At 34.8% G+C, this 19,226-nt stretch overlaps 1 protein-coding gene across 3 annotated transcripts in view; it reads left to right on the top strand.

Annotated features, from left to right (window-relative positions):
- Positions 1–19,226, top strand: part of LOC150103013 (DNA-dependent protein kinase catalytic subunit-like) — an 847,149-nt gene that overhangs the window by 200,682 nt on the left and 627,241 nt on the right. For all 3 annotated transcript variants that reach the window (XM_090397444.1, XM_090397443.1, XM_090397442.1), the window contains exons 16-18: positions 3,498–3,638; positions 18,509–18,660; positions 18,801–18,929. In XM_090397444.1, coding sequence (XP_090253570.1) covers positions 3,498–3,638; positions 18,509–18,660; positions 18,801–18,929 — 422 coding nt within the window. The remainder of the gene's footprint in view (positions 1–3,497; positions 3,639–18,508; positions 18,661–18,800; positions 18,930–19,226) is intronic.

Here is a 19,226-nt window from a genome sequence, read left to right as displayed (position 1 = left end):
TAAAACCATCTTCCTGTACTTCCTTAATTTTAACAACTGACATACAACTCAAATAAAGACTAAGTATTGCTTGATATAATGCCCCATTGATACCATATAACTGTAGCATTTTGAATAGCTTCTCTCTTGGCACCTTGTCATATGCCTTTTCCAGATCGACAAAACTTAAATACAGATCTTTGTTGTATTCCCATGATTTCTCGACTTTTTATCATAAAGTGAAAATTTGATCCCAACGGCTTCTATTTTGCCTGAATCCAGATTGTTCTTCACCAAGCTTTTCTTCCACAGTCCTTCTCAACTGTTTCTCAAGTATACTTGCGTAAATCTTACCAGGAACACTCAGTAGAGAAATACCTCTGTAATTCTCACATTTAGTTTTATTTCCCTTTTTTATATATGGGTACTAGGAGAGCTCTACTCCAATCATCCAGAATTCGTCACTTTGCCCAAGCCTTCTGAACTATGCAATGCAGCCACTGTAAGACTTTTATGCCACCATACTTCAGCATTTCTGGTCGAATATCATCTACTCGTGCTGCCTCTCCACATTTCAAGCCTTTGATGGCTTTTTCTACTTCAAGTATGGATATGTATTCCTGACTGCATGCCTGGTCAGTGTTTTTTATCACTGTGCTGTCATCACTGCTTGTTTCATTTAGCAAATTTTCAAAGTAATTACTCCATACTTCAATGATATCTTTTTCTCCCATTTTCATGTCACCTTTATCATCTCTAACTCCTTTTACAGCGCTCTTTCCTCCATGTCCGAGTTTCTTCAACAACCTTATTTCCTTTTGTAACTATTTTTCTTACATTATGAGGAGAGGTCACTACCCAGACCGGGTAGTGACCTCTCCTCATAATGCAATTACAGTATCACATCCCCTAGGGGCTGTGTGTTTACATTATGAGAAAATATCAAGGATAGCGAGAGAGCTTGCTCCACCTTTGCTTCGAGTTGCCTTGGTGTTGTACTACCAATTGGTCATTACACTTGGATTCGCCGATAGTTTTTCGGTATATATACAAAACTCATAGATTCATAGTTGATCTTAGAGAGTTTAGCTTACTGGCAGTTGAACAACAAGGGATTTGTATCCCTTTAATTATTAGTAAGGATGCCATTAAAATAGCCGTTTGGCTTTTAATTTATGTTATAATATACAAACACACTTTTATGGCATTCATATAGTAAATACGAACACACCTTTATGGCATTCGTATAGTAAAGGTATGTAAGTTCTTTTCACTTGTTATCTTCCAGGTCTACCTACTCACTAATGAGACCTCAAAAAAGGCTTAAACCAGTCTGGATAGTGACCTCTCCTCATAATGTAATTATAGTATTACATCCCCTAGGGGCTGTGTTTTTACATTATGAGAAAATATCAAGGATAGTGAGGGAGCTTGCTCCACCTTTGCTTCGAGTTGCCTTGGTATTGTACTACCAAGTGGTCATTACACTTGGATTCGCCGATAGTTTTTCGGTACATATACAAAACTCATAGATTCGTAGTTCTTGATCTTAGAGTTTCGCTTACTGGCAGTTGAACAACAAGGGATTTGTATCCCCTTAATAATTATTAAGGACGCCAGAAAAATAGCCGTTTGGCTTTTAATTTATGTTTCTCTCACTTTGTCACTAATTTTTCTAACCCCCATCTCCTTCCTTATATCTTCGTTCCTCCTATGTTTGATGATACATTTATTCGTTTTAGCATCCTCATCTCTGTTCTTTCCAATTGTTTCTCCTCTGTTCTCTCTGTTGTTCATGAATCTTGAATTTTGTTTTATTAAAACAATAAAATACTAATATAATGGCAAATATTTGGATTTCTGCACAGGACATGGACTATGTTCCAACATAAAAAAATGTACGAATTCACATGGAGAGAAGAAGTAAGGAATAAGAAAAGTCTCATTGACTGTGTTATTGTCAATAGTGATGTTTTCTCCCTGGTGCATGACACCAGAGCGTACAGAGGATTTGAAATTGGAAATGATCACCATTTAGTCTTGAGCAGAATAAAACTGAATATCATATTGAAAAGAAGAACATGTAAGAAAGTTTTAAAGCGAATAAAAGTCAAGCAGCTCTCAGATGTGAACTGTTGACTAAAATACACAAACATTGTTCAAGAAAAAATTAAAGAGTTTAGAAAAGGAACCAAACCTTGGAGATTCAGTGGCAAGCCCTGAAGAAAACACTGACTAATTCAGCCAGAGAGGCATATGGTGAGGTTGTCTGCAAGGATAGAAAAATCAGAACTCCATGGTAGACACAGGAAGTCAAAGATGCAATGAAGGAAAAGAAGAAAGCATATCAAAAGTTCCTGTCAAATAAGTCAGCTTATGCTCTTAGAGAATACAGAGACAAATGCAAGAAAGCTGAACACTGCGTAAAACTAGCTAAACAAAAGACATGGGAAGACTTTCGTAAGGTAAGAACATATATAATAAATATCAAGGTGGTGGCAAGATATTCTGGGTAGTTGAACAACAAGGGATTTGTATCCCCTTAATTATTATTAAGGATGCCAGAAAAATAGCCATTTGGCTTTTAATTTATGTTTCTCTCACTTTGTCACTAATTTTTCTAACCCCCATTTCCTTCCTTATATCTTCATTCCTCCTATGCTTGATGATCCATTTTTTCATTTTAGCATCCTCATCAGTGAGTAGGTATGTTTCTCTCATTTTTTATTAGAGTTTCGCTTACTGGCAGTCGAACAACAAGGGATTTGTATCCCCTTAATTATTATTAAAGTGAGAGAAAGTAGATTGAGGTGATCTGGCCATGTATATGGAGAAGACTGGTAGACCACCCAATTCAGGGTCACAACAATGCAAGTGCAGGGTAAGAGAAGAAAAGGAAGACCAAGTAAAAGATGGTGGGAAAACATCAAAAGGGATATGGAAGAATTGTCCGAGTATCAGACCCCAGGACTGGAACTGAAAGAAGAAGTGTAAAACAAAATTCAAAGTCTGTTGTTGTTTTTGACTTCTGTATGGAGAGAATATAAATTAAATTCATTTAGGTTGCTACATGAAAATAAGGATTACATAGCAGGTTAGTTTTCTTGAAACTCAACATTAATTTTTATTTTATTTATATTTTTATTTTTTATGTCATTATCACCTCTGAAATTTGGAAGTTTATAGTTAATAACATTGGTAAGAAGAGGATTCAGTATTTGAAAACTTTGATCTTGGGATGAACAATTTTCCACTTTGAGCCTGAATTTGGGATGATCTCACTTTAGGTAACAAAATGATGTGTAACCTAGAAATATGCTATTTATCACTGTGAAAGTGTCCTGCTGGCTTCTTTTTTCCTGAAAAAATTAACTGGAAAATATTACATAACCTAAAAGAAAAGGAAAATATGTTTGCAGAGCTAAACATGCACTGAAAAAGATTAAATTGTTTTGTTTTATCTAATCTATTTTATACAAAATATTAGAAACATAATATGTGTGTTTTGTAAATGCTAGGTCTTAAAACCATATGCCCAGTATTTGTTGCATCCCCTGATGAATATGATAGTGGATTGCACTCTTGGAAAAGAATTAAATTACTTCACATTAGATATACTAGTCACATTGCTTTCCTGGTCTCCAGTTGCCGTACCAGAGGTAAATAAATTTGTTTACCGTATTCTTTGTTTTATGTTTTAGTAATGAAATACCATGAGTAGACATATTAATTAATATTATAATACCGGAATTTACTCACGTAAAATATTATTTATTAGTAGAATTTTTGCCTGAGTATCACAGTCATCTTCAGTACACGTATAAAGCTAATTAAACAATAACTGACAATTCCAAAAGGCACCAGCTAAGTAGCTAATGTAAGATAACTAAAAATAAGGTCAGTAAATTTTGTAACTTATTTAAAAAAAAACAAAAACAGATAAATACATAAATATTGTGTGTGTGTGTGTGTGTGTGTGTGTGTGTGTGTGTGTGTGTGTGTGGCTTGATTTCCTCGGTTGTTGTACATTTTTATAAACAGATTGAATGACTAGAACCGAGAGAAATGAAAACAAAGTTTGTTAGTGCTACACAACTAGTTTTAGGTTGTATCAGCCTTCATCAGGTGCACATTAAAAAAAAAAGAAATAACCAGTAAAAACACATGGAGGAAATAATTGTAAACAACACGGAAAATTAGTGTATATATATTTTTCAACGTTGAAACATTGAAGTCTGCTCATTCAAAATTATTCCCTCATTGGCTTCATTGTTGGGCGTATGCAGGCGTATAGCATCTCGTGAATGCCAGTATTTAACCACAACACAGTGACTGTCTGAAAGGTTGTAACTCAAGTTGTTCTTGAGATGTAGGAGTTTGAGAACAATTTTCTTTGATTCCATTATCTTCCTTTCTACTTCATCATGGCAATGGAAAATGTTATTAGACTTGTCATATAGGACTGTATGGCTAAGGTTTTCTTCATTAGAATTGGCCGAGAATAGAACATGACTAGACAAAGCACTGTCTCACATTCTCTTGTAAATGACGTCTCTCTCTTGTGCTCTTCAATGCGTAACTCGAGTGACTTCTCTGTTTGGCCAAAGTATGGTATGTCACAAACACCAAGATATTTAAGATCATGATGTCTAGGTTTTGTAGGAAGAGAAGTAAATAAAGTTCTTATGTTGTATTTTCTAAGAACCTTGGCTAATTTGGATGAGACAGAGCTTACGTATGGAATAGAAATATTGCCATTTACACTAATGGTTTCTTCATTACGGTGACTGGGTGGATTAAATAGGAATTTATCAGTAGTTTTTTGAGAATAACCATTTAGTTGAAAAGTAGACTTGAGAAAATTGAGTTCTTTCTTAAGTTCTATCTCATCATCAAGAAGAGAGCGAGCACGATGTTCTAGAGTAGAAATGATTCCAAACTTCTGAGGAGGATAATGATGGGAATGACCATGGAGATATCTGTTAGTGCGTGTAGGTTTTCTGTAAACCGAGATTTTAAGTTTTTCTGAGGAACAGGTCAATTTGATGTACAAAAAAGAAAGAGAACCATTAGCTTCAAACTCAGCCGTAAATTTTATGTTTTGGTGTTGACTATTTAGATGTTCAAGGAATTCAGGAGAGAATCACGGCCATGGCTCCAAATCAGGTAAATGTCGTCAATATATCTTTTCCAAATTCTTGGTTTTAAAGGATAGGAAGAGATGGCTTTAACTTCCAGACCTTCTAGATAGATGTTAGCAAGTACAAGAGACAACGGATTACCCATTGCAAGTCCATGATTCTGCTTATAGATGGTATCCTGAAATTTGAAATGTCCTGATTTGATGCAATGAGTAAGTAAGGCCATGATACTTTTAGATAATTTATCCTTGAGTAGAACAAGAACTTCGTCTGTAGGAACATTGGTGAATAAGGAGACTATGTCAAAGCTTGCCATGATTTCATCTTCCTTAATAATAATATCTTTTATACATGATACGAACTCTGCGGAGTTTTTAATAAAGGACGATGGCTTACCGGAAAAACACTTGAGAGATTTTGATAGATATTTGGAAAGGTTGTATGTTGCAGAGTCAATTCCTTCTATGATAAGTCAAAGTGGGGTATTTGCCTTGTGTATTTTAGGAAGTCCATATAATCGTGGTACAAGTGGATGGAGAGAACGAAGAGAAAGGCGAATGTTCAAGGTAGTTCAGAGGTAGTTCTCAGTAAATTGTTGTTCCGGTTATGGAGTTCATGAGTGGGATCTCTCTCTCTCTCAAGGATCAAGTAAGTGTCGCTCTGTAACAATTCCATCATCTTATTTTGATATTTATCAATGTTAAGAACAACTGTGGCATTGCCTTTATCCGTGGGAAGAATAATTATATTTTTGATGTTTTGTAGCTTCTTAAGAGGCTGTTGTTCCAATGAAAAAATACTTTCTGTAGGGGGTTTGGCGTTATTGATGATGAAAATGGATTCAATGCAGAGTAGGTTTGCTTCTTGGGTAGGAGGAAAGAAGGTAGCTTTTTTTTTCTATCTTAGTAAGTAATAATTCTTTCGGAATAGATGTAGGAGACAAAAGGAAGAAGCTAAATGGATTTATCATAGAGCAAAGTTAGATCTTGCCAGAGGATTTTTCATACAAAATGAACTCTCACTTTTGTATTTAACAAAAAAACCAAGTTATCTCAGGATATTGAGCAATCTCTAGGTAGTGACAGTTGGAATCTTATTAGAGTGAGAAGTGAATCTCAAACTGCCATAATTCAAATTGACAATAAATTGAAACTTATTAAAGAATTTGAAGTCCTTAGAAAAAAGCAGAGTAATTTGACTTCTTTGAAACCACACCTCCATACTGACAAAGTTGTGATTAACAAATCAACTTATAATATTTCTGATTGCAGAAAAAAGTGTCCTCAGTAAAGGCCTAAATTTTTTTTTGTCTCTAGATCTATTCAGAAAGAATTATTACTTACTAAGATAGAAAAAGCTATGTCCTTTCTTCCTACCCAAGAGGCAAACCTACTCCGCATTGAATCCATTTTCATCATCAATAATGCCAAACCCCCTACAGACAATATTTCTTCATCGGAATGACAGGCTCTTAAGAAGCTGCAAAACAACAAAAATATAATTATTCTTCCTGCAAGATAAAGGCAACGCCACAGTTGTTCTTAACATTGATGAATATCAAAATAAGATGATGGAATTGTTACGGAGTGACACTTATTCGATCCTTGGGAGAGAGATCCTACTCGTGAACTCCACAACCGGGCCAACAATCTACTGAGAACTACCTCGAAACATTCGCCTTTCTCTTCGTTCTCTTCATCCGCTTGTACCATGATTATATGGACTTCCTAAAATTCACAAGGCAAATATCCCACTTCGACCTATCGTAGAAGGAATTGACTCTCCAACATACAACCTTTCCAAATATCTATCAAAATCACTCAAATGTTTTTCTGGTAAGCCATCGTCCTTTATTAAAAACTCCGCAGAGTTCGTATCATGTATAAAAGATATAATTATTAAGGAAGATGAAATGGCAAGCTTTGACATAGTCTCCTTATTCACCAGTGTTCTTACAGACGAAGTTCTTGTTCTACTCAGGGATAAATTATCTAAAAAGATCATGGCCTTACTTACTCATTACATCAAATCAGGACATTTCAAACTTGAGGATACCATCTATAAGCAGAATCATGGTCTTGCAATGGGTAATCCGTTGTCTCTTGTACTTGCTAACATCTATCTAGAAGATCTGGAAGTTAAAGCCATCTCTTCCTATCCTTTAAAACCAAGAATTTGGAAAAGATATATTAACAACATTTTCCTGATTTGGAGCCATGGCCATGATTCTCTCCTGAACTTTCTTGAACATCTAAATAGTCAACACCAAAACATAAAATTTACAGCTGAGTTTGAAGCTAATGGTTCTCTTCCTTTTTTGGACGTCAAACTGACACCTTCCTCAGAAAACCTTAAAATCTCAATTTACAGAAAACCTACACACACTAACAGATATCTCCACGGTCATTCCCATCATTATCATCCTGAAAAGTTTGGAATTATTTCTACTCTAGGACATTGTGCTCACTCTCTTCTTGATGATCAGATAGAACTTAATAAAGAACTCAATTTTCTCAAGTCTACTTTTCAATTAAATAAATATTAAAGTAACATGTAAAAACCACAGTGATATCTTTAATTAGTAAAGGACAGATATTTCGTAATAAAATTAATAGCACATCTTCAGTGTCTGTAACAGTAATAGGAATGGAATACAGGCAAAACGTTCGGTGGATCACCTATTAAAATACAATTGTTACCACGTGCTAGGAAATAATAGAAATAACAAATTTAATCTATTGAGATAAATGGTTATTTATATAAGATAAAAGTCTCCCAGATCTTTGAGAGAGACATGCAGTCATTTCTATTTAAATTTGGTAGGTGTAAGATAGTTTCACAACTTTCTTTGAATAATCATTCATATTTGAATCTGCTTCTATGGAGGAGAACTGCTTTTTCCCACTAGACACTATGAGTAGAGTCAATAGTGTGCTGTGCCAGACCAGACTTCAGAGATTTGTTATAATCAATATAATATTGATGTTCTTTTATTCTTTTTTCCAAAGAACGGCCAGTTTGTCGAAAATAAGAGACATCGCATTTGCAAGGTATTTCGTAAACACCAGCCAAAGATAGAGAAGACAGTTTATCCTTTGTAGAAGGTAATAAAGAAGAAATTTTGTTGATAGGAATATATGTTGGAATCAATTGATACTTTTTTTAGAATTCTACCTATAGGTTCTGAGATTCCTGGAATTTATGGAATAGGAACTCTGTGGACTGTTGAAGAAACTGTTGGATTTGATTGGAGTTGTAATAATTTGATTCTATTAACTTTTTAATAAAGGAACGTTCTTGTTGTAAGATTATTGGGGAAGAGCAAACTTTATGTGCTCTGAATTAGAGATTTAAGAATGCCAAATTTTTGAGACATGTGGTGTACAGAATTTTTGTGAATGTATCTGCCAGTAAATGTGGGTTTGTGAAAGACGCTTGTAGATAAGTTACCAGAAGACGTTCTAGTAAGGAGGATGTCCAAAAATGGTAAAGTACCAGAGTTTTCTTTTTCCATAGCGAATTGGATGCGTGTTGGTGAAGGTTATTTATCTTGTAGAAAAGTGGAAAGTTCATCTTCAGTGTGGCCAAACAGCAAAAACATCATCGATGTAATGGTACCAAAGAGATGGTTGAGGGTGAATGGATGAGAACATAGTATCTTCGAATTGTTTCAAATACGTAGGCTGTTCAATAAGTTATAAGGCTATATTTATACAGAAAACAGATTACCTTTAATCGTCATCATTTACATGGTCCTTTTCGCAGTAACTACCTTGAGATGCGATGCATTTGTCCCAATGTTGCGTCCACTTCTTAAACACATGTGAAAGTCCGTGTTTTGAGATTTTTTTCAAAACTGCTTCCGCAGCTTTTGCACCTGCTTTGTTGCTTTCGAAATGGCGGCCTCTTAATGGTTTCTTGAGCTGAGGAAACAGCCAGAAATTGCACGGTGCAAGATAAGGACTGTATGGAGGGTGTGGTAGAATATCTATGTTGTTCTTCTGCAAAATGTCCACTACACAACCAGCAATATGTGGCCTTGCATTATCGTGGTGCAATAAGAAGCCATTCTTCAGCAATTGACGCTTCCTTTTGACGTGCTGTACCATTGTCCGTAAAACTCCGCATAGTATGAGCCATTTACAGTATTCCCGGGCTATATTTATACAGAAAACAGATTACCTTTAATCGTCATCATTTACATGGTCCTTTTCGCAGTAACTACCTTGAGATGCGATGCATTTGTCCCAATGTTGCGTCCACTTCTTAAACACATGTGAAAGTCCGTGTTTTGAGATTTTTTTCAAAACTGCTTCCGCAGCTTTTGCACCTGCTTTGTTGCTTTCGAAATGGCAGCCTCTTAATGGTTTCTTGAGCTGAGGAAACAGCCAGAAATTGCACGGTGCAAGATAAGGACTGTATGGAGGGTGTGGTAGAATATCTATGTTGTTCTTCTGCAAAATGTCCACTACACAACCAGCAATATGTGGCCTTGCATTATCGTGGTGCAATAAGAAGCCATTCTTCAGCAATTGACGCTTCCTTTTGACGTGCTGTACCATTGTCCGTAAAACTCCGCATAGTATGAGCCATTTACAGTATTCCCGGGTTCTATAGTGTGTTGGTAAACAATGCCTTCGTAGTCAAAAAACATTATGGTCATAACTTTACCAGCCGATTTTACAGTTTTTGTTTTCTTGGGGGTAGGCGAAGACAGATGCTTTCATTCACTGCTTTGTTGTTTCATTGTAGGATCATAGTGATACAACCAAGCTTCTGTTGTAATGATGCATTTTAAGAAGTTGTCGCCTTCTTGTTCCAGTCTTTCTTTCCTTTCTGTGCACACATCTATTCGATGCTGCATTTGCTCCGGTGTCAAGAGTTTGGGAATCCATCGGGAGCAAACAAGTTTCAGTCCCAAATATTCAGCCATGATTGAGTGAACACTTCTCACAGAAATATTCAGGACAACATGCAGCTGGCGTACTGTAATTCTGCAATCCTCCTTGATGATAATCGCTGCTGTGTTGATCATTGTCTCTGTGATGGACGTTGAAGGTCTTCCCTCACGTTCAAGATCTTCCCCATTTTGCCTTCCTTCCTTAAAAGTTTTATGCCAGCGAAAAACACTTGCACTTGACATTGCTTCATCATGGAAAGCTTCACGTATCATGTTAAAAGTGTCCGATGCCAATTTTTGCAAACGCACACAAAATTTAATCGCATAACGCTTCCATTTCAACGACTGGGCGCTGTTCGTAGGCGCGCCGAAACAAGCTTGCATTTAGTCACATGACACTCTGGCACATCAGCCTTTATACGCCATCTATCAACCTCTTTTGTTAATACAGACAGCAACATTTCTTTATTCCACAGAAATTAATATTGTGATGAGTGGTTTTGCGACAGTAAAATTAGTCGTATTACTTATTGAACAGCCCTCATAGTAGTTTGCCAGAGGTGGAGACAGAGGGCTACCCATGGCAGTACCTTCAATTTGTTTTTAGATTTTGTTTTTCTAACTGAAATAACCTGAGTGGATGACATATTCGAATATCCTTGCGATATCTGGAGGGTAATCTTCATATAATGAATTGACTGTGTCAGTTAATGGGATATTGGTGAACAGAGAAATGATGTCAAAACTGACTAATATTTCAGAATCTGTGATTTTTATATCCTGTGGTTTTTACATGTTACTTTATTATTTAATTACTATGCCACAGGTTCCACTAAAAATTAATTTTCAACTAAATGGTTATTCTCGAAAAACTACTGATGAATTCCTATTTAATTCTTCCGGTCGCTGTAATGAAGAAACCATTAGTGTAAAAGGCAATATTTCTATTCCATACACAAGCTCTGTCTCACCCAAATTAGCCAAGATTCTTAGAAAATACAATATAAGAACTTTATTTACTCCTCTTGCTAAAATGCACTCCCTTGTGAGCCATACAAAACCTAGACATCATGATCTTAAATATCCTGATGTTTACCAGATCTGGTACAACTGTGACATACCTTACTTTGGCCAAACAGAGAAGTCAATCGAGTTACGCATTGAGGTGCACAAGAGAGACATCACTTACAAGAGAATGCGAGCCAGTGCTTTGTCTAGTCATGTTCTATTCTCGGCCAATTCTAATGAAGAAAACCCTAGCTATACAGTCCTATGGGACAAGTCTAATAACATTTTCCGTTGCCATGATGAAGTAGAAAGGAAGATTATAGAATCAAAGGAAATCATTTTCAACCCCCCCTACATCTCAACAGCAACCTGAGTTACAACCTTTCAGACTGTCACTGTGCTGTGGTCAAATACTGGCGTTCAAGAGATGCTATACACATGTGTCGTGACGCTGTTCTCTTCAGGTTCGAATCCGCCATCTTGTTATAAGTCACTTTCATAAAATAAAACACAACTAATTGTAAATTGATCACCAATCCAAGGGTAGAGAAATTTCTATTATACTGCACCACTCTATCCTTAGATAAGTCTATACAAAATAGCAGGATCAATTCAAAGTTAGTTAGCAGTCTCCTCATTCATTCTGGCCGAAGTATTTGTTTCCCACTTGGGATTCCCGCAAGATTCGAATTTTTGTGAACGGTGCAATAAAAAGGAATTCAGGCAAACACAATAATTAGATAAACAAAATGAAACATTTAATATAAGCTATATAACACATACATAAATTCTACTTCTAATTTTAAACAATAGAATCAAGTTAAACATTAGGTCAAGTCAATCGCATTAGTTCAATTTTCCAAACCTTCACATAACTTTCTCAGTTTCTGAGTCACAAAGTTCCTACACTTAATTAAACATAATAGAACTTCCTATCTAATCAGTTTCCACACATTTCTCAGCCATGCTATAAGCTTAAAAACATCGCAGGCACTAATAGCTGTAAATATCTCTCAAGCAATTCTTATCTTCGATTCTCAATTTCGAAGAATTTCCATAGTTAAGGTTAGGTTAAACGTAGCGTAATTAGCACTTAATTCTTCATGCATTGAAATAATTCAATATGATAGTCCTTACCAGAAATAGTTCCTAGTACATCTATTATGTTGTGAGTATACTTTCAAAATATATTTATTTCACTTAAGAACACATCTGTTAGACTTATCCACAGTTATAACTAAAATACTATTAATCGCACTTCACAACTCTAGACATCAACTGTAGTTTACTTTAACTATCCTTGTTATCACTCATTAACCAATTAAACACTGTGCAGTTCTCCTTAGGGCAAATTAGAATTAAGTCGCAATTCTAGATTAACTGGGTTTATTCAGAATTCTTCATTGAACGTCCAGCTTTTTATATTATCCGATTACGGCATTAATTTCTTTTTTTATTATTACTGCTGACTTCACTTTCAGCTAACTATAAGATTCACTTTGTCTTTGCTCACTTATAAATATTATCCCTTTTAACTTCTGCCCTTGAGAACCTTTCATTAACTTCCACTTCTCTAGTTTATACCCTTGCTTCCTTTCACTTCAAAAATTCTGTCTCAACTCTCTCCTCGTTACCTTATATATTTATTTTATTATTCCTCTCCCAGCTCACGCTCTGTTCCACTCGCGCTCGTTTACTTCATGCGTTTCCATGACAACAAATAAACGTAAACATTTTCGTTAATGTTACATAAGGCTATACCACTACATTGAGTTAATAAAAACACAATAAATAAAATATTAGAGCTACTTAATCAACTCTTTCATTTCGTACACAGATAACTGTAATAATATTCACATTACAATATATATTAAATTATAATAAATTATACACATATTATTGTTTAGTAATTTAATAGCTGATTAAATTCAGAATAAATACTTAAATAATAATTCTTAAATAAGGAGTAATAAGTAACTTTTATACGTCATGATTAATATATAATAAGCAATGTTAAATGTGAATAAAAAAAAACAAAATACACAACCTAGTTTCATTCACAGTTTAACACATGCATACCCAACAATGAAGCCAATGAGGGACAATTTTGAATGTGCAGACTTCAACATTGAAATATATATACAATAATTTTCCATGTTGTTTACAGTTATTTCCTCCATTGTTTTTACTGGTTATTTCTTCTTTTTAATGTGCACCTGACAAAGGCTGATACAAGCTGAAACTAGTTGTGTAGTACTAATAAACTTTGCTTTCATTTCTCTCGTTCTTGTCATTCAGTCTTTTTATAAAAAAAAAATATATATATATATATATAAAGATAAGCCGAAATCTGAAACTTTTTTTTGTCTCTCATTGTTTTGAGGTGGCTTAAGCTGATAAGCCAGAATTTTAAACTTTTTTATGTCACTTTTTTTGTCTCTTCATTGTTTTGAGCCAATAAGCCGAAATTTGGAACGTTTAACATCCAACAATGTGTTTGCCTTCATGAGACAATAATTTGTTGGACGTTTCAAAACATTGGTGAACCGGCTTACCAGTCCAGAACTCGGGGGGAGGGGCAGAGCCCCCCTAGTATATATATATATATATATATATATATATATATATATATATATATATATATATATACAATTAAAAAAGTTAGAAAAGATTAGCTGATATATAAAGTACCATCTCCCACAAAGGGGATAGATGTAGATCATCGGATCTGTTTAAGTTAGGAGAGTGAAGTAAAGTTCCACAAGTTTCTTTTTAAAGCTGTTCCATGAGGAACCCGACTTTTGTGAAGGACTCTTCTCTTGTTTCAGTGAACTGTATGTCTAGTGTTGATGGCATGTTCTGTAAGTCCAGACTGTTCAGGTTCAAGGTATTATTATTTATTATTATTATTATTATTATTATTATTATTATTAGACTCTTCCAGGGAGTCCAGAGACTCATCGAGGGAGAGTGTGTCAACAGCATCGAACGATTGTCCCCTTCCAACTAGGTTCAAGGTATTATTATTATTATTATTAGACACCTCCAGGGAGTCCAGAGACTCATCGAGGGAGGGTGTGCCAGCAGCATTGAAATATTCACTCCTTCCAACTACTAACTGCACTCAAGCTTGCTTAACTTTTTGCGTGAGCATTAGTAGCAGAGGCTCTACCAGTCGACCATCCTTTGCTGTAACAAATATAAGATTGGTGTTCTTCTGAGTGAGTGAGGTTTTTGATGCCCTTTCCCAAATTCAAGGACAGTATTCTAAGGTGGAATAAATTCGAGATATATCAAATGTCATTAGTTGAGGAGAATAAAATTAATGTGTAGATGGGAAAGGAGACCTTTTTTCTAGAGGTTGAAGTGGCTATATTAGGCCAGAATAGGTTTGATGTGATAGTCAATGCAAGAAGAGAAACTGAAGATCATTAGTTAGCAAAATGCTATCAGAAAAGCTGGAGAGTGAGGTTTAGTCTTTCTTCTGGTAAATAAGTCTAGATTATAACAAATGGTAGCATGAAAATTTGTTAAATTATTTTCACCTTACTTGAGAATGTTTAGAAGATTTGTGTTTAAGGGGCATTATGGTAGATAATTTTGACGTTTGAGTAATTTAATGTGATTTTTTGTATGATGGAGAGAAACAGAGTATACTGTCTTCATAACTTATTTTAATGATATTTCAATACCAAACAAACTTATTATAAAAAAGATGTTTATTAACTGACTTATGTTTTGCTGGATTTCAAACCAGCATCTTCATAACCAACAACATGTTACATTGTAAGTGAAACAATTCAAATTGTAACAGACAAAAGATCTGAAGTCCTAATATGGCATCCTCTAAAAAAAAAAAAAAAAAAATAATAATAATAATAATTTTTGGCAAATTAATGCAGCTATACTAGTTAAGGTTAGGAGAATGCTTCATAGCCATTGATGACTCTAAAAATAATCATTCTTACCTGTAATGATTTCTGTATAGCAAATTGGTTTTTCTTCCATTTAATCCTGTGTGAAGGGGTATTCAAAGCATGGTCTGCCAGTCTGCACTTGCCATAACAATGGTAGCGAATATATTTCATATGTTCTCCAAGGTGAATGTTAATAGTATGGTTATGCTTGTTGATGATGTCTTTGCCTGTTTGGTCCCATGGGCAAGATACTTTGGATTCTTTTGTAACCTACCTTATGTAACTTCCCCAAAATTCACTTCATAGTAGAAAAAGAATCAAATAGCTGTTTGCCTTTTCTTGCCATGTTAGTAACTCATGTCTCAGATGGTTGACTATCTTTTTCCATTTATAGAAAGCACATATGCAGGAAGTTGTCTATATAAACAATCACATTGTTATCTCCCAACAGTATGGAATTCTAAAAACACTTACACACAGAGCGTTCTGTCCATAGAACTCAACTATGTTTCACTATACTTCCTTTGCAAATGGCTGCAGCTCCTACAAAATATATAAAATGCTACATGGCCCTCCTACTTTTCCCTCTCCAAACACACAAGAACAAAATGCCGTTATTCCTATACCATATATTTAAGTTACATTTGAAAGTACTAATAAAATATAATTTTCCCACCACATTCAAACAACATGTCAAATTAGCAACTTTGATCCACAATCCTAAGGACAAACTCCATATCCTGGAGAGCATGACATTCCCTGTGACTGTGATTTAGCCTACTATGGACAGGCAGAAAGGTCTGTTAACATCATCCCCCTTGGAGAACATGAGAAATACATTCACTACCATTATTATGGCAAGTATGGACCGGCAGACCATGCTTGGGACAGACTTTCCCACAGGATTTGATGGAAGAAAACCAGTGTGCTATAGAGAAGTTGTAACAGGTGAGAAAGAGCATTTTTCGAATCCTCAGTGGCTATGAAGCTTTTTCCTAACCTTACAAGTATGGTTGCATAAATTTGCCACAAATTTGGCAGACTGTTATCCAGAGATCATCTCCTGCAAAACTGTTATAGTTATTCTTTTTTTTTTTATGACATTAGAGGGTGCTGCATTAGGACTTTAGATCTTTTGTCCATTACAATTTGAATTGCACTTACTCATTGTTGCATGTAAACTGTGACATATTGTTTGTTCTGAAGATGCTGGTGAAACTAAAAGCCAGATAATAAATCCTCTTATAATTTAGTTTGTTTGGTGTTGTAATACCACGAAAATAAGTTATGTTATTTAAGTATTTAAATAAGTTGTCAATTAGATTAGCACGCACTGTTATCAGCAAAGCTATGAATAGAATTAGATTTTAGTGAAATAGAAATGACATATAGAAGTAGGGGAGAGCACAAAGGTGTATTCTGTATTGATGAAAAAATTAGATGAGATTGAAACCATGGTATGGTTCAAACATCCAGGAGACCATAAGAGGCCAGCTTTGTGGGGGGGGGGGGGGGAATCTAGAATATCAGACAAGCTCGTACATGTTCGAGAGTACAAACTCATAACAGAAGGTGACAAGGATTATCTGGAGGGATGCCATCTAGGCCAGAGGTATTATTATCATCTTGGCTATCTGAGTATTTTTTTGATGTTCCTCTGAAAGATAAGAGAATGCATGCTGAGGGTAGTTTGTGGATAGTATGGAAAAATTGCCTTGATTGTCTAAACAGGAGTTAGAAAAGACTGATGCCAAGAGGTCTTTCTTTTCTTTAGGAGATGTTGTTGTTCCATCAGGATGAGAGAGAGATGTTGTAACAGAGCAGGGCAAGAGTTTTGTCGAATAGCCTTCACAAGGGACCAGAAGACTCAACTACCATTTGAGCAGGATGAAAGCATGTGGTGTGTCCAAAGTTTGCTTTAGACTTGAAATTTTTTTACAGTACAGGCCTGCAGTATAAGCTGAATGGAAGGTTGGAGTTTTTAACTTAAGCCATTGAGTATATGCTGCATTTTTAGCTTGTGTTATTTTGTTACATTTGTTAGAAAATCAAAGCTTGGATAAGGGTCAGGAATTTTGAGTGGAATTTGGAATAAAGGCATTTATCCCAACAAGAATTTCAGTTATTAGATTCAGACAATGGAAAAAGCATAGGAATCCTGAAAATCATCCAAGTTGGCACCATTATACCACCATGGGATCCAAAGCACAGATTGTCTGGGAAAAGAGTGATCTCCAGAGAAAGCAACGTGGGAAAGATTATGATCAGAGTTGCCAAGAGGCAAGCTAACACCACTAGTGTATTTGGAGTGAGAGACCATTAAGAAAAGGCCCAGGTGCTGGCAGGATGATGACGATTATATGGAAATCTGGTAGGGCGGTGAACAAATTGTGCTAAATCATTACTGAGAGCAAACGGTTCAGCTTCTCTTCTGATTTGGTCTCTGAAGTTGGAATACGTCCACTATCAACTCTCTATTGTGAATGTATTCCAACTTCACAGATTGAACTAAAAACCCTTAATGATGGACTCTCCATGCAAAAAAATCTGGGAAATTATTAAGAGCAATACTACTTAATTATATAAAAAATTTTATTACATATACATATATGCTTCAATTTTTTTAAAAAATCTGTACATGCAACACTTGAATCAATCCTAATAGTATTTTTATTTTTTTTTTATCTGGCTGCCTCACAACTGCATATAATGAGAAATTCCATTCTCCATATACCTTCACTGTTATTTAATTTCTTATTTCCAACTGTATTCCACTGAAAATGATTCACAATATGTGAGTCAAAATATCTGTAGTTTATAATTAAAAATATTTAATTACGTTAGATTATATCATAATTAAATATTTTTCAACTATGTTTGTCTGTAATTTATACAGAATTTAGGTTGTTGTTTTCCTTTTCATAATTTTTATAGAATTTGAAACCTGAATTGGCTTGAAAAATTGTAATCTGCCTTTTGACTGTCACAGCTAGAAAATTATTAGAAAAATTTTAATAATTTTCTAATAATTATTAGAAAATTATTAAAAAAATTACTAGAAACCCACATTGTCTGCTATGCCTGTAAAATTGTTGCTTTTTCTGATTAGTTTGTGTGTTTTTTGGGATGATAAACCCCACCATATCCATGTGAGACTATCTAATTCACCTTCAAATGAAAAGGCCTGGTAAAGGTTATTTACATCTTGTGTTGGATTCATATCTATATCTTACCATTTGAAAGGCATCATCTTTGATATTGACTGAGCTATGGAGGCTCCACATAATAAACACATACATGTATGTCACATGTATATATCTATATATAGTATCTTTTTTATCATAAGAAATACTTATATACATACATTCACAATGCAGTCAATAATATAGTAATACATTTATATGGCATGAAAAAATGATTTACTTGTCACATTGATTAAATGTGATAGGTAAATGTAGCTACCAGTTATATATGCTATGTTAGAGTTCATTTTAAAATAAAAGAAAGTGTTTTATATATGCATGCTCATCTTGAAACCCTCTCCCTTTCCGTCTATTATCTAGGATTCGTTGATGGGCCAGCATGCAGCAAATACTGTATTGGAGTTTCTGATGAGAAATTGTTTTCATCAAAACAGAGAAATTTTTCGGAACAATTTTGAAGTTATTGGCACAGTATTAAAATGTTGGAAAGGAAGAATTCAAATTCCAAGAAGGTAAGTCAAAAGTGTAAAGATTTATGTCATTGTGTATTGTTGAGAAGTATTGGTCACATGTGTTTTATTAGTGAATTGGGTGCATCTTATATTTTATAAATAATATTCATGACTGTCTTATTTGATTTCTATATTTTCAGAGTCATTTGTGACCTGATGTCATGCAGTGATCCAGCAAAAAAAGAAAATGCCACTGGAATCCAGTTATTAGGATTAGTGCTGACCAGTGGTTTTCTTCCATATATCACTTCTGTTGTTAGTCAAAATAGGTAATTTAATACGTGGTTGCCCATATATGTATGAAGAAGTATGTAAAAATAGATATCAGTATTTTCAGATTAAATATAGTTATAATTTCAAGTAATTAATACATCTTGAAAACATCCAAGATACCATTATTTAGCAAATATTATATTCTTTGTAGTTCATTATAATCCTTGTAGTCATTATAATCTTTGTAGTTCATTAATAGGAATATTTAGGGCTGGTATGCATCGGAGAGACAAACAAACTGAATTTAGGACCCAGTGTAAGAGGTATAATGGATTTAACCTAGATTGTGCATC

This window comes from Typopeltis vanoorti, chromosome 9 (assembly GCF_054136105.1).
Source record: "Typopeltis vanoorti isolate ZY-2024b chromosome 9, IOZ_Tvanoo_1.0, whole genome shotgun sequence".
Classification (NCBI taxonomy): Eukaryota; Metazoa; Arthropoda; class Arachnida; order Uropygi; family Thelyphonidae; genus Typopeltis; species Typopeltis vanoorti.
The sequence above is the reverse complement of the archived record's forward strand: the minus strand, read 5'-3'. Positions and strand labels throughout refer to the sequence as shown.